At 30.1% G+C, this 24287-nt stretch overlaps 1 protein-coding gene across 1 annotated transcript in view; it reads right to left on the bottom strand.

The window, feature by feature from the left end:
• Positions 1 to 1562: 1562 nt before the first annotated feature.
• LOC129956916 (glypican-5-like) overlaps positions 1563 to 24287 on the bottom strand; it is a 315931-nt gene continuing 293206 nt past the window's right edge. Inside the window, exons 5-7 of the mRNA XM_056068952.1 lie at positions 16091 to 16214; positions 14806 to 14944; positions 1563 to 6564 (exon numbers count right to left, since the gene is read on the bottom strand). Coding sequence (XP_055924927.1) covers positions 6401 to 6564; positions 14806 to 14944; positions 16091 to 16214 — 427 coding nt within the window. The 3' untranslated portion in view covers positions 1563 to 6400. The remainder of the gene's footprint in view (positions 6565 to 14805; positions 14945 to 16090; positions 16215 to 24287) is intronic.

Below are 24287 nucleotides of genomic sequence, written 5' to 3'. Positions count from 1 at the left end.
GGTTTTCCGGAATTATATCCATCGTCTGCCTGTCTTTGAATGCAATAAATCAAAACCACTTTCAGCTAGATTGGTAAATTTGATGTGTTAAATGTGTGTTTGGTTCATTAATATCAAATTTGTAAATTTTTACCGAACTAGCCGCCTTTGGCAACCAGCTTCTTCGCTTAGTTAGACATTTTTAGGCTGTTAGACAATTAAAAAAAAAATTGAAAAAAATTACTGAAAAGCATAAATACCTTTTGAAAAAAATTACTGAAAAGCACAAATTTAATTAAATTAATTTGTTATAGATAGTTCTAGGTATAAATTAAAAAGTGTATGTATTTCGAAATAAAAGTGGAAATGAAAATTCAATTTCGAGCTTCCCAAAAAAGCAATTTTTTATATCTTAATTTTGAATCGGCAAAAAGCAAACAAATGTTTTCGGTGTAAAAGTTTGAATTTCATTATAACATAAAAATCATGTTAACAGATTAAATGTTACGTGTTTTTAAATATTAAAAATAGAGTAAAAATGTGCAGAAACGAAATTAAAATAATTAAAAAGATAATTTTTGCACTTTCTTAAAACTCTTTTGCGAGATAATAATTTTTAAAAATTATGAGCCTGAAAACAATAACTAAAATGCGGTGGAATTAATCAATTTCTAATTCTTTGCGCTTTCGTATTAAAATCCCCATCTTATTTGGATAAGATAACAAAAATGACTTGTAAAATAATATGTTCAATCCGTTGTTAAGAAACAATGAGTTGTTATTGTTCATTCACCGATTCAAAAATCCTCCACGCTTTTGCGCATGCGTCAGGAAGTGTCTATTTAGTCAAAATAGGGGTGAAAGGAAAGATAAAAAGAGGAGATATTTACATTTAACAATACGGTGAACTCGGATTATTCGTGGTTTTATGTTAAGAAGTATAAAAACTGCGGATAATTCGTAATGCTGTCAGATAAAAAATTCTAATTCATAATAAAATATTTTAGAACAATTTTTATTTATTGTAAGAGATCTAAACATTAAATTATGTTGAATAAATGAAGATTTGTTCTTAAAAATTGTTAATTAACTTTTTCACAAAATAATACATTTTTTTCTTGTTCTTATTTTATTTATAATTCAATTTTTTGTAACATTTTAAAATCAACAGTAGATAAACTCGATCATATTTAATGATATTTTATAAAATATTCTTTGTGCTGTACTTTTAAAACCATTAATGGATGATTGAATAAACTGTAAGTTATTATCGTTAATTTTTTGTATATTATAAAGATAACAAAACACTGTTATCACGTGAGAGGTGATTTATGATCGTTAATGGTTAAAGAAATGTTTAGGCTCATTTTGCATCACTAGAGACAACGTCTTCCGAAGAAATTCCTGAATCGTCACAGGGATTATTCCGGAAAGTAATTATAATTGTACATAATTTTTAACAATAACTTCCTTTTATTCTTCATGTCAATAAAAATGCCCTTATAAGTAATGAACTTACAAAAGTAAATAGGAAATAAAAATTGTGTTTAATTAAGAAAATTAAGACAAAGAAATAAACAGCCTTTAAACTGAATGAATCTTTATTGTTTACACTAAATACAATAACAATAAGTGAAATAAAATATTAGAAAAAAAAATTTAAGCCGAATTTGACTTGGAACATCGCTTTGTATGAAATCAAATAATTAACAAAAATTAAATAATTAGTACCGAAGAAAAAAGTGGACATTTTAGCATTATATAGACATTTTTAGGCCTAAATCATGCATAGCTTCTTTACAGTTTAGATTACCATTCAACAAATCACATCATGTAGTACTGATAGCTCCTTAATTCACATATATACAGTTTCATACAATATCACAGGACTTGTGAAAGCTTCGGAACTGAATGAAATTATTTAATAGCTTTATTCAAACTTTTTTTTTTATAAAAATGTTTTTAAAAATAAAAATTCTATTTTATGAAAAATGTTTAAAAAAAATCAAAATGATTAATTGGATCAATAAATTTAAGTAAAGATTGGGAAGAACTTTTTGAAATCTTTTTTAATCAGTATAAAAAATATAAATAAAATCATACTTTCTTGATTTATTATCCAAAACAGCGAATATCAGATAATTACTATTAAAAATTAAGGATACAGAATATAAGTCAAATTAAACTGAGAAAATCAAATTTTTAATAATTTTAGCTAAAATTAAATCAATTAAAAGGTGATATAATTTTCATTGGGGTAAAAAAGCTTCAAAAGTTTCAAGATATATAAAAAAATTATCTTAAAAAGATATTATTTTAATAAATGTTGAAAAAGGACATATTTAAAGCCTTTAAAATCTTTCAAGTAAAAACTGGAAACCTTTTCCATAAAAGAATTTCTAATTAATATTTTTAAAAAAATCTAAAAGTTGAATTTCTTTATTATAATGGGATGTAATTAAATAAATTTAAAGTAAATTTTGCATGTATCATTATAAAAAAAACATAAAAATCAACTTTTCAACTCATCAATAATATGTCATTGCTTAAAATGTCCAATTTTTTCTGCTCTTGGTTAAAAACAAAAAGGAAAACTAATTTATAAAGTGCATATTAAGTCAAAAATAGTAAATTAAGATACACTGAATATATAATAACTAGTTTTTACACACATACAAAACAATGAAACTTCACACTTTTAAGACATGTACATCTGCAAGTATGTACATAACACAGTTAAAAAGGAGACTGTTAATCACAGCTGTTATGCAAGTGTAATTCGTATCAATAGTTACTAATAGTTATAATTTTGTTTTTATGCTGAAAAATTGAAAATTTTGATAATATATTTTTCTTAAAAGGTCTATTAAGATTACATGGTTCCTTAGTTTTCCATTCCAATGCTTTTCTAAAATTAATTTTAAATCAAAATTATTATAAACATCAAGATTAAATTGAATTTTAAAAATTCACCATCACTAATTTAATCGAACACATGATTATCTATGCATTATACAACTGGATTGAGTTCATTTAAACAAGGTGAACATAAAAAATTAATTCTACTTGATCAGTTCATCATTCAAAATTTCAAGCATTAAAAAAAATTTTTTAATCAACTTTCTAGTTCATAAATTATACCAATAAAACTAAAAATTTATTGTATTTCCTTAAAATTTATGACAAGTTACTATATGTTAGTGTCTCATTAATTATTAAGATTCTAAAAATCAGCTAAAAAATAAAACATTTTAAATTTTGTCACTTTTCACTTAGCTCAAAAGCAACTAAAATGCTTATCAAATTCATCAAACAGAATAGCATCTTCCATCAAAACATGCTTTTTTTCTAGTCCACTATAGTGTGTATGTGTTACCGTTAAAGTATGAAATCCGTTATTTTATAGAATACCTAGTTATTCCATGAAATAACTGATCGTGTCCGTTAAAGTGTAAAACTCTCTTGTATTTCAGGGTTTAACTAGTTATTTCATAGAATAACGATCTGCAGCCCGTTAAAGTGTAAAACAATCTATATCATATATCTCGCACGACAAATACATTTACCTTCCACCCCTACAGCATTTATGTTTTTGTTTGCTTGTTTTAGAAATAAAAAATGTTTTTGTTTTAGAAATAATGTTCTTTGTAATTCCAAGTGTCATTTTAGTAATCCTTGTTGTAACAAATGATTTTATGGTACGTTTCCATAAATACCATTTATACGCTGCATAAATGAGATAAATGGCTTCTTTTTCATTTTAATTGTCTATCATTAGTTTAATTTCATTTTAGATAAATTGTTTATTTTACACTTTAACTGTCTCTCATTATTTAATTTATAGAATACCTAGTTATTTCATAGAATAACTAGTTAAAGTGTCAAATGAATAACATATTACACACTTTAACGGACACGCTCAGTTATTTCATGGAATAACTAGGTATTCTATGAAATAACTGCATTATATACTTTAACGGTAACATATGTAATAATACACTTGTACAAATTTTGGCAATAGACACACAAACTGAAAAAAAACCAAAATTAATTTATAAATAAAAAATGTTTGCAAACGATTCTTTTTACATCCTCAATAATAGGAACCATGTCATTGAAATTAAAATAATTCACAATTTTATTAGTTTCATTCTGGGAAATATTAGAAATAGAGATTACACTGTAAACAAAAAATGGGCTTATGATGATCATAAATGAATATTAGCTTCTGAAACATGTTTATTTCAAGAACATACTGTGATCAAGTTACACGTAAATATAAAACATTTCATGATTTTACTCTTTCATTAAAAACCACTTAAGTAGAAGAAGATTGTTGCTCATAATGCTTTATTCAAAATTATTGCTTTGATCATTTCATTTTAAAAAATTCTATCATAGGATTGAAAGTATTTTAAAAACAAGGTAGGAATGAAAAGTGAACATGCAAATAATTAAAAGTAATTTTTTTAAACTGTATATTTATCATATATTCATTTAAGCTGATCCCTTAAATTCTTGCATTCACACTTTATTGCTATTTAATAGTAGTGGCACCAATAGGAAAATTCGTTCATAATAAATCACAAGATAGCGAGTTTGCTATATTGTATGTTATAATTTCGTATATTTATCAAATGTTAAATGTGAACTCTTCATATAATGCAATACAGATGCAATATTTGCAACAAATTGTGTGAAATTCATTAAAAGCATGATTTTAGCTTAAATTAAAAGCATTAGCTAAGAATTCTAGCAGATTAATAATAGGACATGTAAAATTATATTCATTCAAATGATATTTTCCCAAGTGATGCCAATACCTTAAATAAAATTGATTATATTTAATCGAATATTGAAGAATTGATAAGAATTACAAACTAACGTTATCACAATTTGTTTCAGCAATGTATATGCAAGAAAAATTAATAAAAATAAAATACTAAATAATACAATGATTTCACATGCTAAAAAAATTATATTATTAAATAATAAAATATTAAAATGCCTTTTTAATGCATGAATAAAGAATGCCAACTTAATAAATTAGCTATAATAGAATGCACTAGCTGTATTATTTTCAAAATAAGCCTTTGATTTAAAATTAAAAAAGTAACACCATTTCTTTATAAATATTTCCATACATGATAATATTATAACTTTTTAAAAATTATGATTCTAAACTTATACAATTAATGCTATAGTTTTCCATGCCCCTTCCAAATGCAAGTTAACATTTAATATTCAGCAACAAATTTGGAATTTCTAATACATCTAAATAACCACAGAAATCTTGCTTTAATCCCACACTGAGTAATGACCCTGCCAATACAAATTCAAAACAATAGTCTAACAGCACACAGATTATCATACCATTAATATTGATAAAATATTAAAAATTAATATATATATCATTCCATCTTTATTTCTTCAAGTATGCTATAACATTTGATTCCAGAAATGTGCATGTCCTTGCAAAATCTTTTCTTTCAACAACATTTTACAAGCATTGTTCCATTTTGGAATTGCATCTTCCAAATGACAAATAGAAAAAGAATGTCTGCATTATAAATAACACACAAGTTCCTGTCAGTATCCAAAAAGGCATAACAAGTAACTTTGTCATCCGAAAAAATGCACTTTCAGAAATAACTGATGTCCATATAACAAGTATCTGTCAGCTGTTATATATAAATCCTTTTCCTTTTCAATTAATACTGTGCAGTTGCATTATTCGTTCATTCATGTATTCAGAATGTTTTTATTTCCTTCTGAAGAATTCTCTTAGGAGAATAACATAATGTTGCTTGAAGACTTATTGTTGTTAGAGCACTAACATACTGTCATTAAATTACAAATATGCTACTTTTTGATGACAAAGACATTGTCAAGCATATGGATATTAGACGACTATCAGTTCAAAGACAAAAATAGGAGGGGGCATCAAATTAATACGTATACAAAGGTTAAGAGCTACACAAAACAAAATTAAATAACGCTAACAGGGTTTAACTTAAGGCTGTTTATTACAGACAAAATAAGGAATAATGATAATAATAATAATAACTTAGACCTCCAACAAACAGAATGGCTGGAAGATCATTTCAAAAGAATTCTTTCATTAACTTGTTATAACGCAGAACACTAAAAGTGGTGTAAATGGTTGTATGAAGTTTAAGATGCCATGTAGTTACTGCAACAGAAGATCTCCCAATGTATGCACAAATATTATAAAAAATGTTCAGGTTTTTTTCCCCTTTCAATGTCAGTTTATCTTCAAAAAGTGGAATAATTTGAAGCATTCTGGTTCTTTGTCACAAATAATCCTTTCCTTTTTTTTTTTCTGAAGCAAAGATATACATATATATATTGGTTAATTTTCTAAATGGCACTGTGATTTCTGTGTGCACAATATGTACAGTCACAATGGTTGTAGGACTGTGATTCTAGGCAGAAGTGTGACTAGCAGTACAACAAGTATTAGGGCACTGTTGCTAGTAAAGCTGATGGCACTATTATCCTTGACCTTGATGTTGACATTGCTGGAGTCGCCACTATCGAAGTTGAAATCGCTGGGTTTTGATCCTGAAAAGCAAACAAAAATACTTAAGTTAACTGAATAGTCAATACAAGAAAATATAAATATAAATGTTCGCATTTTAATAAATAAACAATATAATTAAACAATTTTAATAATTTAATTCTAACCCAACAGATACACTATTGGTAATTGGTTAATAAATAAATCAAGCAACTAATGTTTGGTTAATGATTCTGCTCTGACAACAAACTCATACATATAATTGTAGTAAATGACAGAATGTAATTTTTCTAATTGTTTCAGTGCATATTTAGTTTTAAAAAATAGACCTTGGAAACATAAGGAACTAAATACTGTTTTGGCAAAGGTGATAAATATTATAAGATGTGAAATAATTAAATAAACAAATGGCAATTGGGTGATGTAACTAACAGGAAAATATTTCACAATTTTTTTAATGTATTTTTAATATATATATAGGTATAGGAGTCAGGATTTTAGAATTTATTTTGGGGAGTTCTGAATAAAGAATGAATTTTTTAACATAATCTATGTGAAAGCGTTTATTAGTTTATATAGGCAATTGGATAGTATGGTTTATATTTGTTAAACATCCATCCCATATTTACTGACCATAGTTTAACTGCAAAAACAGCAACAACTAGAAGTTTCAACAATTGTAAAAATAAAATATTTTAACACATTAATAATAATATCTTCAATTATTTTTAAAAAGTTGCTTTGAATATTTTTTATATAGTCACTCGCTAGCTGGAAAAAACGAATTCGTTATTAGTAAATACATCTGATAAAACTTCAATATCAAAATTATAATCTTTATAAAAAGCATGTTGACGTGAACTTCTTTATTTAAAAAGTATGAGAACTCTGTTTTCGTATTTTATAACGTAATGTTTAAAAAAAAACCGAAATTTCTATCCTTTCTTTTTTCCCCCCCCAAGATACATGCCCTTAATAGGTATCACAAATCTAAAAGAGGAAAGGAAACTTTGTTTTTGAAAAAAAACTAAAAAAACTATTTTTCAAATTAAATCTAATTTTTAAACACAATAAAACTATTTTACTACTTGAATAATTATAAATACAATCAATAGATGTCAGCATGGTTAACTTCCCTAGACTCCTTGAATACAGAATTTAAAAATAAGTTCGCATACAGTCGCGCCATCTAGTGCTACAAATCAAACTCAAAGCATATATATTATAGCCAATTCTGTTCAATTTTCCTCGTATTCTTGATCGGTATATAGAAAAATATTATCATAGGCAGTTAATTATTCATAATGAAAAAATCTAATTAAACGAGAACATTTTAAATTCAAATAAAATTTAATATCGAAGTTCAGAGCAGGAACATAAAATCTGTATTGAATAGAATTTTGCAAGTCAGATTTCTGTTTGACGAATGAAAATCGTGAAAAATTAGGGGTAAAAATGTTTAGGGTTACGCTTAAAGAAATGTTATTAAATTTTTAATCGTCTTGTATTTTAGTCCAGCTAAATTATTACGCAAATTTTAGTGTTTATGAGCTCGAAGCTAGTGATATTATATGTGAAATATATTTTTCCATTATCTTATCCGATAAAAAAAATTATGAAATCGTCTTGTATACTAATTTCGATAATTTCGTTTTTCGGTAAACAAAGGATTTATCATTTTTCCAGTAATTCCCCAGAAAATTGCATTTTTGATGAAATTCATACAATATAAAAACATTTAGCATCATTAACATTATTATAGGATGAATTTGCTGATATTCTTTATATACATCCAAAATATTTACCTAGCTTTTCATGATCTGTTCCCAATATTAACATTTGATTTTGAAATATGGCAGCAGGTAAATAATATGAAGTGATTAATATTATTTAATAAAAAAAATAAATAGCAGAGGAATTAAATAGATATAAGAATTAAATATGAATAAAATTATAAAATATTGGAGGACGATATGTTTTAAGCCTGCTTTTATTTTTACTTTTTATTAATTATTTCGTAGTAATAATGTGACAAAAAAAATTTTTTTTTAACATCATTACAACACTATATGTGTGTATAAAATGCATATATTGCAAAATAATAAACAATAAACTTAAAAACATTTTGAAAAAAATTATTAAAATTAGAGAGAATTGTATGGATATAAAACTAATATCGCTGAATATTCAAAAACTTTTTTTTAAAAAATTTAAAATGGTGTCAGAACGATTTTTCTGTAATAACGTGTACCGAGATGACTGAGAAGAAAAAAACGATTGACATTTTGATAAATTTTTAATGAAAATTTTAATCAGAATTTTGGAAACCCCTATCTTAATGAGAATCGACTATCCAAGAAGTAACTACAAGTCGATGATACAAGATTCTAGTCGGAAGATACATTCCGAAATTTCCAGATCTTATACCAGCACATAAATATTATGTTAAAAACACATAATTTTGAGTGCAATAATAATAAAAAAATGCATGACAATATGAAACGTAAATGGAAGCATTATCAATTAAATACTTTTTCGACATAACTGTCATTGATGTTGTTGAGACATTTGTCTATTAGAAAATCTCGGTTTCATAGAATGTCGTCGGTGCAAAATTCTAAGGATTCTGTTAGCAAGTTTTAGAGCACCCACCCTATAATCCTGGACGTAATACCCTCAAATTTTAATGCTTAAAACGTTTCTTGTCAAGCTTGACACTGGCGATTACCTCATATGAGTCGACGATGTTCTATGAGACTGTGATTTTCAGCAACTGAGTGATGTTCTGGAGTTCCGCGGTATGATAACATGGTCACTAGAACCTCTACATCATAATTTGGAATAATTATTACAAATCAGTAAGCTTAAGGAAAAGATTAAAATTAATTGAATTAGTTTAGACGATTGTATAAGTCTTTAACGTCATGAAATGTGGTATTATTGCGAGTTCGCAAATTGTACAGACTCAGTCTATGGCAAAGGATACCGACGTGCTCTGATTGGTTGAAGCCTTGGCATCTTTTTGGCAATGTTTTGCACTCATAATAGTGTAGTTTTCGCTTATTTGCCTCAAACCTTGTACCTTTCATTAGTTTTATGGAAGATACGAGTGAATATCAACACGATCTAATTTTTATTAATATAATTGTTTTCTCTAAATATTACTAGTAATACTACTAATACTAATAATAACAAATATTACTAATAATACTAGTATACATGTAACTATTGTTGTTTATGCACAGAAGTATAAAAACTAAATGAAAGTAATGACTCAACATATGATGCAGCAATTGAATAATTCTTATTTTTCTATTATTTTCGAGCCTTTATTAGATAATTTATGCAGTCATTGAAACTTGTTGCTGAACGTTTGTTACTTTCCCATCCACTACATATGGGGAGATGATTGCTTAGTGCCCAAACCATATAAATATGTAAGCTTTAACGGAATATGTTATTTCGTAGCTAATTTTTTTTAGTTATATCAAAATCATATTAAGAAGAAAAACACACACAAATATTTTTAATAAATTGTAATTTTTATATTTTCTGAATTTAGGTTTCAGAATTTGATCTTTTTTGCTGTATATGTGTTCCAGATTAATATGACATGTAAACCGTAAAAAATAGGGGGGGGGGGGGTTCACAAATTTTATTTATTTTTATAAAATTATATTTCGGTATGGCATCTTTTTGACAAAACATTGCCAAAAAGATGCCAAGGCTTAAACCAATCAGAGCACGTCGGTTTCCTTTGCCATAGACTTAGTCTGTACAGTTTGCGAACTCGCGGTATTATTGTTTATTTATTCAATTTAATAAAATTATTAATAAAGAAATAACTTATTTATTTGGAGGTGGAGAACTTTAATGGATTTACGTTGCTCGTGCCTTACTATTGAGGATTGGTTTATTAAATTTTTATTATTATTATTATTTATTTTGAAGAACTTCCAGTAAAATTTCATGCGTGTAGCTCATCATAGCTATCTAGGGACGAGACACGAATAATTTTGAGTAACTTTTAATGCTCCAAATTGGCAACGGTGCGACTGATTCTCGGCCTTTTTATAGACGATGAATTAATATAAATACTATCAATTGCAATTTAAGATTTTTTTCCTAGAGCTGAGTATAGCAGGGATCGTAAGCTGGTCTTTGAAGCAACTCTTTGTGGATTTGGGATATTTTTTCAAAGAACTTAATTGACGTTCTTCTGATAAATTCCGAAACAAGTTCAATTCGGAGATCATTATGAAATATCTTCCTGCTAATGTACCAAGGGGTACCATGATTTTCAAACTTATCTATTACTGGGTCAAATGCAACAAAATCTTTACAATAAATATTGAACATTAAAAAACGTCTCAGAATTTCAGAGTTTAATCTTCATTTCATAAAAATTAGAATGTAAATGCACGCGAGGTTATTTCTGAGCATGCTTGAAAGTATTTCATGCCCCTTGAACTTCAGTGGGAATAGTATAGTCTTGCTACGCCATCTTCATTTAAATAATAGAACTATAGCACTATTGATGGTATATCATTAAGCTCCTAACTTTCTTCCGATTGGTCAGATAGAGGATATCAATAGAGTTAAACATTCTTAGGACAATGCGGTTCATTTTGCAAAAGAAGGGGGGGGGACAGTACTTTTCATGACTAAACAGACTGTGATATACTTGAATAAATGCAAATTGTTGTATGTATATATATCGCATACAAATAAATGTGAAATGTCGTTAGTAGCCGATGTCATACGGATTGTTGTACCAAAAAATGAAAACTTGTGACACATGAATAAATTTTGTACTTTTAATCTAGTATAATATATTCCTTGACTGCTATACACAGATAAATGAAAACGTGTGACACATGAATAAATTTTGTACTTTTAATCTAGTATAATATATTCCTTGACTGCTGTACACAGATAAATGAATGATTCATGTAAATTCAAGCTGTAGTATATCGATCTGTTGTTATAAAACAATTAGTATATTCTCTGAAAGTAAACCCTTTTGTAGCAATAATTAAGAGGACGGTGGGTTCTTTTAGGCACTCTTGCGAATTATTCCCTTAGGGTTATGAAATTTTTTATGCATACGCATTAAAATATAAGTATGTCGAATATCTTTAAAAACTTTGAAATGAAATATATTTAAAAGAAATTAAGATATATAATTTTTAAAAATTACAAAATATTTCAGGTGATTTAATTTTTAATTTTTTTTCTATTACTTTTTTCCTTATTACTCTATATGAATTTATTTGGAACAAAACTGGGTATGAATTTGAAATTCCAATTAACCCTCTAAAGGGCCACTTTTTTCTAGTCATATTATGTTAAAATATTTTTAGGCTTGAAATTAGAATAAGAAAAGGGATTCATTTAGATTATTAGATAAATTTAATTTGATTAATTAATTTGGTTAATTAATAATTAATTAACAAATCAAGACACATCATTTTGTCTGAGATAAAGAACTAAAGCATCTAAGTTTCTGAGTTACTAAAAAAATTTGTCAGAACTAATGCCAACCTACATAATTTCATACAAAGATGGATAAATTTGGTGGGAAGCATACTTGCCACGGCCCTAGAAAGGGTTAAATACTAATCTTTCAGAAATATTTTTTTACACGCAAGCATTGAATTTTGATAGGATATTTTTTTAGCTGATTTTTTAATTGAATTGAGTTTTTAACTACCTACCAAAACTCGAAACTTAAAAATGCACATCCTGTTTTCTTTTAATATTTAATCAAAATCTTTGTTATCAAGTCTCTTTAATTTCCTCAAAAATGAAGACACCTGAAACATTTCAAATATATTTAAATTTACTTAGAATATCATTTTGAAAATTCCTTAAAAGACCAAATATTCATTTTATTAAAAATTATACTTTATAATGTTATTTTAGTTGAAAATAAACATATATTTCGGAAACAAAACAATAAAATTTCTTATTTTCGCCCATTTTTGCTTAATTCAAAGTCTACTGTCTTTTTAAATACACGAGAAGGGATTATTTAAAGGGAAAAATGATAATTAAAAAGATTTCATAATTGAAAACAATTGGGTTTTCATTTAATCGAATAAATGTTCGAGATGAACCGATATAATGAGTTTTTATCTCAAAATAAAACAGAAACAGGAACTAACTGTCAACCCTCTAAAATTCCGCGACAGATTCCATAATATGTTAATTCTGGAAAGGAAGTGGCGAGCGAATATGGCCAAGGCCTGAGAGTGACATCAACATAGAGAACCGACCCATTCGCCGAAATCCGGCGCATTCGAATGCAGTCGGTCGGACTGCGAGAAGGGGGTCAAAAACTCGATTCGGCCTGTCAGGGAAGGTAGAGATTAATACGTCGCCTTTGTTTCCTCCGCGAAAGAAAGTTTTCATTTCGCTTCGTCCGTTCCGAAAAGGCTTGACGTGTGTTTCTGAGAATAGATCGTGCAGTAGTTCAATTTTGGAGCGGACCGGAAATTTGTTGCATATTGAGTAGCTGCGCTAAAAATAGCTGCATTCAGTTTTACTATACATTCCCCCCTTTCATTCCTTCCCTCCATTTTCTTATTTTAAAACAAAAATGGACTCTTTTTTATTCATTTTTTTTATTTTTATTAAAATATTGGATATACAAAAGCTATGTCTTAGGTCGAGGAATATATAGCGAAATAGAAATTTGTATCTTTCCAATTTTTATTCAAAGGGAAACACAAGGTTTCGACTCTGATGGGGAAAAAAAATTCATCTTTATCTCTTAAAAACATGTAAAAAGATATGTAATATCTTTCAGCGGATATTTAGTTGTTTGAACGCGTATCCAAGGTTATTCAAATAAAATTTTCCTAACTCAGAAAGCTGTGAGGAACATATTAATTCGCAAAACACTATATTTGAATAATACGCAATTCCAATGATGCCTTTGCAATATCTCTCAATTATACATAAAAAAAAATTATGTAAACATAGCGCTTTTTTCATTTTGTGATTGGTAGACAGCGAGTCACCGGACCCATGATATTTGAGGTTTGTTTTGCCAGTATTGTTTGAAATATTCAATAAAAATTATTATTACGTCGTAGTAAGTATTTATATTGCACTTGGCAATGTAATGGCAAAAAAAAAAAAATAAAAATAATAATAATAATAAAGTTTTAATTAATAAAAAATTAAAAGCAAATGAATTTAATACAATATTGTTCGTTAATTATTCTTTTAAACACATCGGTTGTGGCAACGCTAATAAATAGCCTTCGGGTTTATTTATCGTTTTCGAGTAACGGAAATTTTTCGTCTCTCGGTAGCTTTAGTCTGAATATCTAAGCAATACACGTGTTAACTCTACATTGTTTTTTTAATAGTAATGGGACGCCTAACAATATCAGATGAAGGAGAAAAAAAAATGCAAAAGACAAAGCGAGAAAAAATAATTATTATTATTATAATTCAATATTTAGATATAATTGATGTTTAAATTTGTAATTAAGAAGTTAAACATTTCCATTTGCTTTGTATTTTAACTAATCTCATATGTCTTTTACATTTTAATATGGATTGATTTATTTTTTTTGAAAACAGATTGATTAGGAGTTAATTAAAATAAATTCGTAGATCATGGCATTATAACTCAAATTGGGTTCTGAATAGGGGAAAAAAATTAAAACACGTAAACAGATGCGAACAAAAATTGATAGACTCGTCCTTTGTTGAAAAAGAAGCATACGTGCATTTCCTTTTAGTATTCATTTCATGTTACTTTTATATGGAAATATGACAATGTTTTATTAAGATAACAGAACAATAAAAATGCTGGCCAACGAAAAATTCTTAATACCTGTAAGACAGCGATTCAAATTGCCTTTAGTTAAATTCCAAAACGTGTTAATGATTTGGCATTTTAGCATAGAAAATAATAAAATAGAGCAGTGACATAATAGAAATTTCTTTTTAAAAGGTAGAATATATATATATATATATATATATATATATATATATATATATATATATATATATATATTTAGAAATACTTTTTAACTTTGTGTATTATTATATTCAAATATACAATTCAAACAAGAAACATAAAATCAATAAAAATAATTATTTTTTAAATATTTTTGATAGATTTAACTTGCAGAGCTAAATACGAAACAAGATCATACACTTTAAAGTTATGTTGATTTGTTTTATGACATAGTTGCTGAAACTCCGAAAAGTAAAATAATGATTATGGCGCGTGCAGAACAAAAATGGTAGTTAAACATTCTTACCTCCCCAGTCTCCGCTTCCTGATCCCTTGTCATAATCTTCATCGTCTCCCACCTGGTTCCTCCAGATACCACTGCCGCTTCCCTCGGCGACGTACGAGTCTGACTGGGGCAGTTCGGGCAAGATACTCAACCTCAGCAACTATAACACAAACCAAAACAGTTAAATCATTTATAGCACATAAAACCATGAACATTTCATAAGCATTTTCACTTAATGAGGGAGGAGGAGGAGGGTCATCCATCTTTATATATAAAAACGTTAACATAGGTGGCACAGAAATCACTATTATTAATCCTTGTCGAATGGCAAAACAGCCAAATGAAAGCAAATCACTAAACGAACGTTTTAGATTGCTTCATTACACGTTTTTACAGTTGTATTTAATACAATGCTTCGTTAATTTATGAAACTGCAAAGTATTAATAGAAATGCTTTGGGTAGGGCTCGCCAAAAACTATTCACTCATAGAAAATGAGATGAAAAAAAAAAAGTGTGGGGGGGGGGGGAGAGCGTTAATAAAACTAAATGGAATGCGAAAATAGGCTTACTCATTGCCAGATGGGTTATTGCTATGATTTACTTATGGAAATAGATGTCCATATATGTCAAAAATATTATATTACCAAAACAATCCTTGCATTATCTTAAAACTTTAAAAAAAAAAAAACCCGTTTAAATGCTATTAATTTTATTTCTGTACAATGTATTCTTTACTTTTAATATTTTTTTAAAAAATAAAATGAACAATTTGTAGCTTTTTAATGTTATGAAATTTAAATGTATCCATCAAAACATTCAGTCACGTGCTTTCGCCAATGTTAAAATTAATATTTAAAAAATATGCTTTCTTTGTACATTGATACCAAAGTAGGATTTTCATTTCCTCTTTTATTTAACAGTAAATACACTTTTTAATATGCACATGTTATAATTAAATTGACTTATTCATTTAAATCATGTTTGCTGATCACATCAAATAATAAGGGGAATTTTAAAAAAAGGTTCTCACATTAATATTAACAGCCGAAAATGTTAATAATCTGAGCGAACAAGCTGGTCCATAGGTGGAAGTATAAATACATTTTATATCGTGCTGATTTGTAAGCAGAAATCAGGGGTAGTCAAATTGTAATTCATGAGTCACTTTACTACAATTATATTAAGGAAGTATTACAGCTTTATAGCAATTAAATAAATTTAGCCCCCCCTCCTCTGTCCCCTTTATCGTTATTGCATAGTTAATGTTTCGAATTTGGAGTATACAAAGAACAAGATCGCACTTACCCTGCTCATTTTCTGAAGCTTTTCGTCCAGGCCCATCACCACCACCTCGTCCGTGTCTGGGGCTTTCATTTCTGGATTGTACTTCTGGGCAGCAACGCCAACACCTGCAATCGTGTGGGTGTACCTAAAAAGCAAGAATAGAAGATCATATAAGTAAATTTCGATCATATAAGTAAATTACATAAAAAATAATTAAATAACAAATAAATACAAGATAGCACCGTCCTGTTCGAAGATATAAGGTAAACTATACATAAAATAACCAATAATAATAAAAAAAAAGATGTATTTATTTATTACAACTGTTGGACGAATCTTTGAAAGATAATTCGGTAATGACAACATTGTAGGGAATTAATAATATTGCTGCCCCATCGCAGTTTAGTATCATGGTAAGGAAATTTTACAGATAGCTTTAATGGATGCTGTGTCAGAGACTTAAGGATTTGGCGACGAATTTAGGGATAAAAAAGGATATAGAGTATTCAAGAATCTTGGCGATATCCCGATTTCCAGAGTTATTCTACAGCTACCTGTCACGGGAGTTATAAAAGTTGTTATAGTAGTAATAGCCGAGTCGAGAGACTTGAGTTGTTCAGCGAATTTTCAAGGAATTCTTTGAGCTATTATAATTGTTTAATAGATATATGCTGCTTGTGCTTTTCTGTTTATTGCAAGTACTGTTCTTTTGTAAGCTTTTGTGAAGAATAAAGCGTCTTAATTCGTTACCGAGCCTGTTAGACCTTTCATGAACACACCGACAGACGAATTTCAGAATTTTCAGGAAAAATCTGCAACTTGGAAGTTTTCAAATGCTATTTCGTAATAATATAAAATTGTCTTACTAAAATACGAGTTAAATTTTGTTCAAGTCGGATCATAGTACATAAAAATATAAGATGATTACAAAAGTATATTTTATAGATTTAGACCACTGCTTCTTAAATTTACCATGCGGCTTTTTTTCAGTAAAAATAAAGGGCAGAGAATAATAATGACAGGGAATATTTGCTATTCTAAGATATATTATTTGAGACTATCTGTAACTGCAGCCGCATGTTTAAAAATTCGTATTACATAACTTCAAGTATCGAATATTATGGAACAAATAATGATCTTAAGAGGATAGCATGCTAGAAAAACTCGGATGTAACTAATACAAATATGATAGAGAGAGAAATGTATCGAATTTCGCATCCATTATTGCAGTCCTTTCTATAAATCTAATATCTCCACTAAAAATGGCACATACCTCTAAGACATCAAATTTATTTACGCAAAAAAGGCGTCTTTCATACACATAATCTCATTTTCTTGATAAAACCCACCCTGCACCCCCAAAGGAAAGAAACCACCCTCGAAAACGCCACATGAAATTCAAATATCCTATGTGATCCCTTACATACCTTTCTTCTCTTCTAGGGGAACAGAGAATGATACTCTTCGTCCCCTCTTTCTCAGAACAAAAAGGGAGGTGGAAGATTCGAATTCATTCTTCTTAACGCCCCTCCATTCCAATATCTTTCCAAGACCACTAAATCCCCAAAGACATCCACCCCCTTCCAAAGCAAAGGAATTCCAATTGCTATGCGTGGGAGGTAGAGCTGCTTATCCCCCCTGTGGTTAAATTTATTCGATTGGGGGTCGCGGAGGGACGGATAGAAGCCGAAGAAACTCGAGTACACCCCTCGTACAGAAGGGGGTGGATATTAGACACGAAGCAGACGTATGAGTTACAGCCTTAATCATGACTCAACATGATGCTCTATCATTCACCGGTGATGTGAAATGGGCGAATCTAAAATTGGTGGCATTCCGTGCCATTCATAACAGCTATAGTGGCATAGTATCTGGCAGACAGGAAGTGGTATAGATGCCCCTCTTAGGATAATAAAATGATGGTGCTTTTTTATTCCAATTTTTGAAATAAGAGGCGATAAAATAGTGAAAAAAAAAGCACTAACATAATCAGGACACTAACGTGTTTTGATTAACCGTTGATGTCGATTAAGGGTGAAGAAAAAAAATCATATACCGTGGGCGTCATTTACCTTTGCTGCGCCAGTGATAAATTAAGTATTGTAACATTCCCCATTTCCCAGTACTGATTTTACAGCCGGCTGTGTCGTCGCTGTTACTTAGTAAACTCCTCGAGATCCAGATGGTGGATCTTTTCACCTGGGTGGTCTCGCATCTGTTCATTAGCGACTACAATGAAAGACCACATGTGGAATTCCTCGTCCAGGAGGTATTGGTAGTACCTTCAAAGAGAAAGGGGTGTCCAAACATCTGGATGCTAGATGTTTCTCTTTGAGAAAGGAGCTTCCTCCGACCCACTGGCGCCGCTGAGAGAGCATATTACTGAGCCCCGATTGGCCGAAAGAGAGCTCAAATGACCAATGTAAATTAAGAGGCGAAGAGTGTCACCGAAATAAAGTGCGGAGATTTTTGTTTAGGGGGAGAGAAGAAACAAATTGCAGGCGGACTGTTGGACTACGCTCACGAGTTCGGAGTCCGAGAACCAACTGAGTTTTAAGAAAGCCTTCGTCTTCGATTGTTGTATCTCCTACTACAGGTGTAAATAACTATTTATTTAACCAAGATTAGAACAAGTTGTTCTTTGTATATATATGGCTGTAAAATAAAGAATTGTCTGGAAATTCTGCTTCGTTATTTGATCAATCTAGATCAAGACATTACAGTATAGGTGTGTATAAACATCAAGTTTCTTTCTGCTAGATAACTGGTGCAACATATTTTAAGCAATTTAAAATATTCTCGATATCTTGTAAAAATCTTCCAAATGAAAGAAAATGGTTGATTTATTCGGTAATTTAAAAGGGGCCGAGGAAGGGACATTGAATTAAATAAGGAACTAACTAGAAAGAAAGAAGAGAAAAAAATCGAGGTTATTTGAAGAAAAGGTATATTTTTTTGAGATGGATACACGAAATAGCTACAAGCAACTACGCTAATCAACTGGATAACTGGTTCTATCTACATATTTAATGTAATTAAGAGAACCAAAGAACCAGTTCAAAAGTATCGATTTCGCCAACTTTTATTTTATATGAAAGCTCGCGATCCCCACATACTTCGTTAATGGTTACTGCCCTGTATTCTGTATAAATATCGTAAAATATAATTAATTTCGTCACTTAGAGTGCAAAGATAACCAATTAGTGAATTATGAGGTGAGATACGATGCAATTCATCAAAACTGGTTGACATTATTAAATCAATTCTATTAATATGCCATGCGGAAAGCTAGTCACTTTTATTTTTTAATGATATTTCATCTCTTCTGTGACAAAAATAAATAACAGTGTTATAAATCAGATTTACAAAAGTGATTTAACAATGCTCGATCGCTGCGCAACTGGATGTTTGGTATTCAAATATGATACTTCACTGATGATTCAGTTAGAATTTGTTTCAGTTTTTAAGGCTAAGATATTCCAATGCTAAATTTAATTTAAACTGTTATGAATTTTTTTAATACAACTTTCCTGCCATGTGAGTCTTTCAGCTAAAAAGAGATTTACAAAGATTTTTAATGGACAATTAATGGATGATTCAAAGATCCACTCGACCTCTGCGACCATTTGCCCATGAAAATAAGATTCTGGAAAATGCATGAATCATGGCTTTATCTTAATTGGAAACTGAGATCTGTCGACTCTTCTGGAAAATTCCATGTGATGTCACGTCCTGTTATCGGAAAATTTTTATAAACTCGAGACACTGAAGCGATTGAATCGCTCTCTTTGGAATCGTATTCGCTGAGCGTTATCCAATAATTTGCAGTCAGCTTGCGCTGTTATCAGTATTTTTAGAATATTCGTGGACTAAAGCATTGTTCGAAATTCTCAATATTTTCGAACGTGTCGAATTTTTTTCAATATTTTCAGTTCTGTTTAACTTCTTTCGTGATTTCCGTAATAATACTGAGTTCTTATTTACTGAACACAAAATGGCACCCACTAAAATGCTACCATTAAAAGAAATATTTATATTTTTCAGTTCAAACTGTATCGAAATTTATAGCAAAACTGGTAGAAGCACCAAGTTTTAAAACAAATTCATAGATCCAAGAAAGAAAAAAAAAATCCCGAAGTCTTATATTTTTAACACACGAGGAGCTTTCATTAAATTTATTGAACAGAAAAAAAAAAGGGGGGGGGAGAAATATGGCATAAAAAAAAAAGGAAGTAAATAAAAATGTTCTTTCAAGTTAAACACAAAGACTTTTTTCTTTTTTTTCTATTCGAAGTTGCATGTGCTTTCTATCTCAAGAAAAATAATTGCGAGTCAATAAGGTATGAGTAATGATATTGTTATCTGGCGCTGCAAAAAGAACTAAAAAGAGACATGGGGGGTGGGGGTGGGGGTGGAGAAAGACCCAGAATAAAATTGCTTTTTACAGGAAACTCATCCCTCTGGGGAAAAGGCAATTTAATCGCGAGATTTTCTTTGTTCTCGACAAGGCTGTACACAGTAAATAAGTACGAGTAAACAGAGGAGTATGAGATGCGACTCGAAAGGAGAATCAAGAGAAAAAAGCAGTTGTCAAATTAATGGGAAAGGGTGAAAAATCCCATATTTAAGTTGAGAAGCAACTCGTATTGCATTTTCTCTCCCATTCGTAGGTGAATGTTTCATCTTTTACGAACACGAAATGTATTTTGCTCACTCAAAATAGAGGCTATTAAATTCTCAAATGATTAAATGTCTGCTCAGTTAGGAGCATTTCATGTGGAATTAAAATAATAAACCTGAATTTCCTAAATGAAGGGTGGGACAAACCGGTAGATGTTGAATCAATTTTTGTTGAGTAGTGATAAAATCATGAATGGATAAGTATTTTTCCGCAATTCGAAAGTTTTTGATATGTGCTTTACAGAAAGAAAAAAGAAGCTTGCATACAAAGTGTATTGAAAAAGGGCTATAATTTTGTTTTAGTGGTTAATGGAGGCATTTAAAAGCATAACTTATAAAGTGATGATATCATGCCTCTGTCTTTGCAAAAACTCCATAATTTTCATTATTTAGATCATAGATTATTATCATTATCATTGTTTTAGCCATAATTTGGCATCAGGATCGATGACTGAAATGGTCATGAGAATACGTGATCTCCACAAGCGTAATATTAAATTGAACTTGTCATGAGAATACATGATCTCCATACGCGTAATATTAAGTTGAATTTGTCATGAGAATACATGATCTCCATAAGCGTAATATTAACTTGAACTAGTCATGAGAATACATGATCTCCATACGCGTAATATTAAGTTGAATTTGTCATGAGAATACATGATCTCCATAAGCGTAATATTAACTTGAACTAGTCATGAGAATACATGATCTCCATACGCGTAATATTAAGTTGAATTTGTCATGAGAATACATGATCTCCATAAGCGTAATATTAACTTGAACTAGTCATGAGAATACATGATACGCGTAATATTAAGTTGAACTTGACATGAGAATACACGATCTCCATACGCGTAATATTGTCATGAGAATACGTGATCTCCATACGCGTAGTATTAAGTTGAAATTGTCATGAAAATACGTGATCTCCATAAGCGTAATATTAAGTTGAACTTGTCATGAGAATACGATCTTCATAACCGTAATATTAATTTGAATTTGTCATGAGAATACACGATCTTCACAAGCGTAATATTAAGTAGAACTTGACATGAGAATACATGATCTCCATATACTCTTGTCATGAGAGTACATATTCTCCATATACCTAATATTAAGTAGAACTTGTGGTACTTGTTTTATGACGAGTTGATTAAATTTTGAGTTGAAAGAAGTGCGGTTAATACCGAAACGGAAGTTACGAATATTTATATTTACAGCATCTAAACTATATTACGTATATTTACTGTACTATCACGAGCAGCATTTTAAAGCGAATTTATTTAACGATGTCATTTCCTAATAATCCTGAGTGCCTTTTAGCCCAGAAGATATGGCCCCTTTAGCGCTTTTGACCTATTCTTGTCTTTCCCTAAATTTAGCAATAAATAAATATATCAATAACACATGGGACGATATAAAAACCGGGGCAAGTCAACCATCTAACTCTCCGACCCGCCACGAAGGCACACGGATTTAAATAATAAATTGTATATAAAAACTGAATGGCCGGACCGCCGCAACAGCAACATTGGCGGGAACTGTGGTTGAGTCCTAAGGGCCGTCACCGGCCACGGTACAACCCTCCCCGAAGAAAGTATATCCCGTCATCGATGGGAGAAGTCAGATCCCCAACCTATTTGTGTACCCTCCAGGATGGCGAGATCCAACCACCATGCCGGAAGCATCTCATCCTCATTTCGAGGTGCCCCCCCGGGGGTTAAACCGAGGCAAGAACCAACGGCCTGGCAAAGAAAAATCAATGTCCTATTATCATGCATAGTTTAGTTATATACAAATCTCATTGTGCAAAAAGAAGTAAAATCTCCAAATATTTGTTGAATTCCATTTTAAGCATCAATATTAACAGATTTAACAAACTATTTATTATAACCCTAATTACGGTTATACACAATTAGTATTCAATATTTAATTACAGGGATGGAAGTCCGCTGAACAAAAAACAGTCTCGCTTGATGCACGAGCTTCATTACCGTGACGCCCTGGGCTACTTAATGGTGAATCGCCCTGGATTACAGGATAAAAAAAAAAAAAATTATCTTAAACTGAGAACGATAAAAGAATAAATAATTTCGCAGGGGTAGTAAAGTTCTGGTGATTTCTTGGTGCAGTATTTGGTACACAACTGAAAAGTCTACTGGCGTAGCATCTAAAAGAAAGAAAGTTTGATACTTTGAAATACGAACGTAAAACATTCGATTTCACAGAAGAAGAAGGGAAAAAAAAAAAAAAAAAAAAAAAAAAAAAAAATTACTAAAAGGATAAAGGCCTGTAGTAATCTCCTGAAAACCAAATCAATAGACTGCAAACAAGATATAAAAAGAAAATTACAAAGGGGGTTTCCCCTTTTTCTCTAGGGGATAAGGATCGAAGGTTAAGGGGCAAAGCTGTAAATGGAATGCTGCCTTGGGGAGTGGGAGTTCGGATGGGAAGTAACAAAGCCCCTTTTGAGGAAAATGGGAAGGAGGCGGAAAAAAAAAAAAAAGCTTCTACAGTGTACGTGCCCCATAGATTTTAGAGTATTACTTTTCAAGTTACTTGGAGAGATGCACTGGATTACCCAAAAGATGAACACCGGTATTTTCAAAGAAACTAGAAGTTGTTTCCATGGATATTATAATATCTCTAAACTTTAAAAACTCACAGGAAGAGTTCTTCGTATATGTAACAATTTTGTTTCTGCTATTTCTATGATTTTTATCGAAAAATTTATTTCTAAGTTCTATTTACAAAATCATCAAATAATTATCGAACGCCCAAATAACTGTTTATTTATTATGTTGATTGGTAAAGGACTACATTAACACTTCCACAACTATACAATTTGATACAAATCGTTAGAGCCGTTTCCGAGATATACGAAATTAATTATATAATATACAAGTTTAGTTTAGTTGTATAAACGTCCCATTTTTAAAGCAACACACTAGGGCTATTTTGAGACGGCCTCGTAATTTTGAACTGTGGTTAGATGACTAGGACGACACCTGAGCTGGCACTTCCCTCTCCAAACTTCCACACCACACCAGCGGGAGGATGTTTGGCAACGACGGATTTAACGTGCACTAGACCCGCTTATATGACAGTTTTTTAGTGGAATTAGGTCTCAAACTCGAAACCCTCCGATTTCGAAATCCAGAACTCACCACCAGGTCACCACGTCCCAATATAATATACAAGAATTGATCATTTATAGTTAAAATATAAGCGAAATCTAATTGAATAGCAAACACAGGATTGACCATGAGAAAATGTATGAGTCCGAAGTTTTAATCACTACTCTATTTCCGATACGCTTATGCAGATCATGTATAGCCGAATATCAATATTTAGTTATAAATGTTTTTGTGTGCGTTAAATCGCGTTTTTTCAGAAAGAAAAAAACACCTATACAGATAAACAAAGCCTTACCTAAACGTAATTTTGATCCAAATTGCAAGAGATCGTTTCCGCAATAAACAAATTTATATATATACAAAAATGGGTCGTTTAAAGTTATAAGATAAATGTATAA

Source organism: Argiope bruennichi, chromosome 11, assembly GCF_947563725.1.
Source record: "Argiope bruennichi chromosome 11, qqArgBrue1.1, whole genome shotgun sequence".
Classification (NCBI taxonomy): Eukaryota; Metazoa; Arthropoda; class Arachnida; order Araneae; family Araneidae; genus Argiope; species Argiope bruennichi.
Note: the sequence above shows the minus strand (reverse complement) of the source record. Positions and strands in the feature narration are given on the sequence as shown.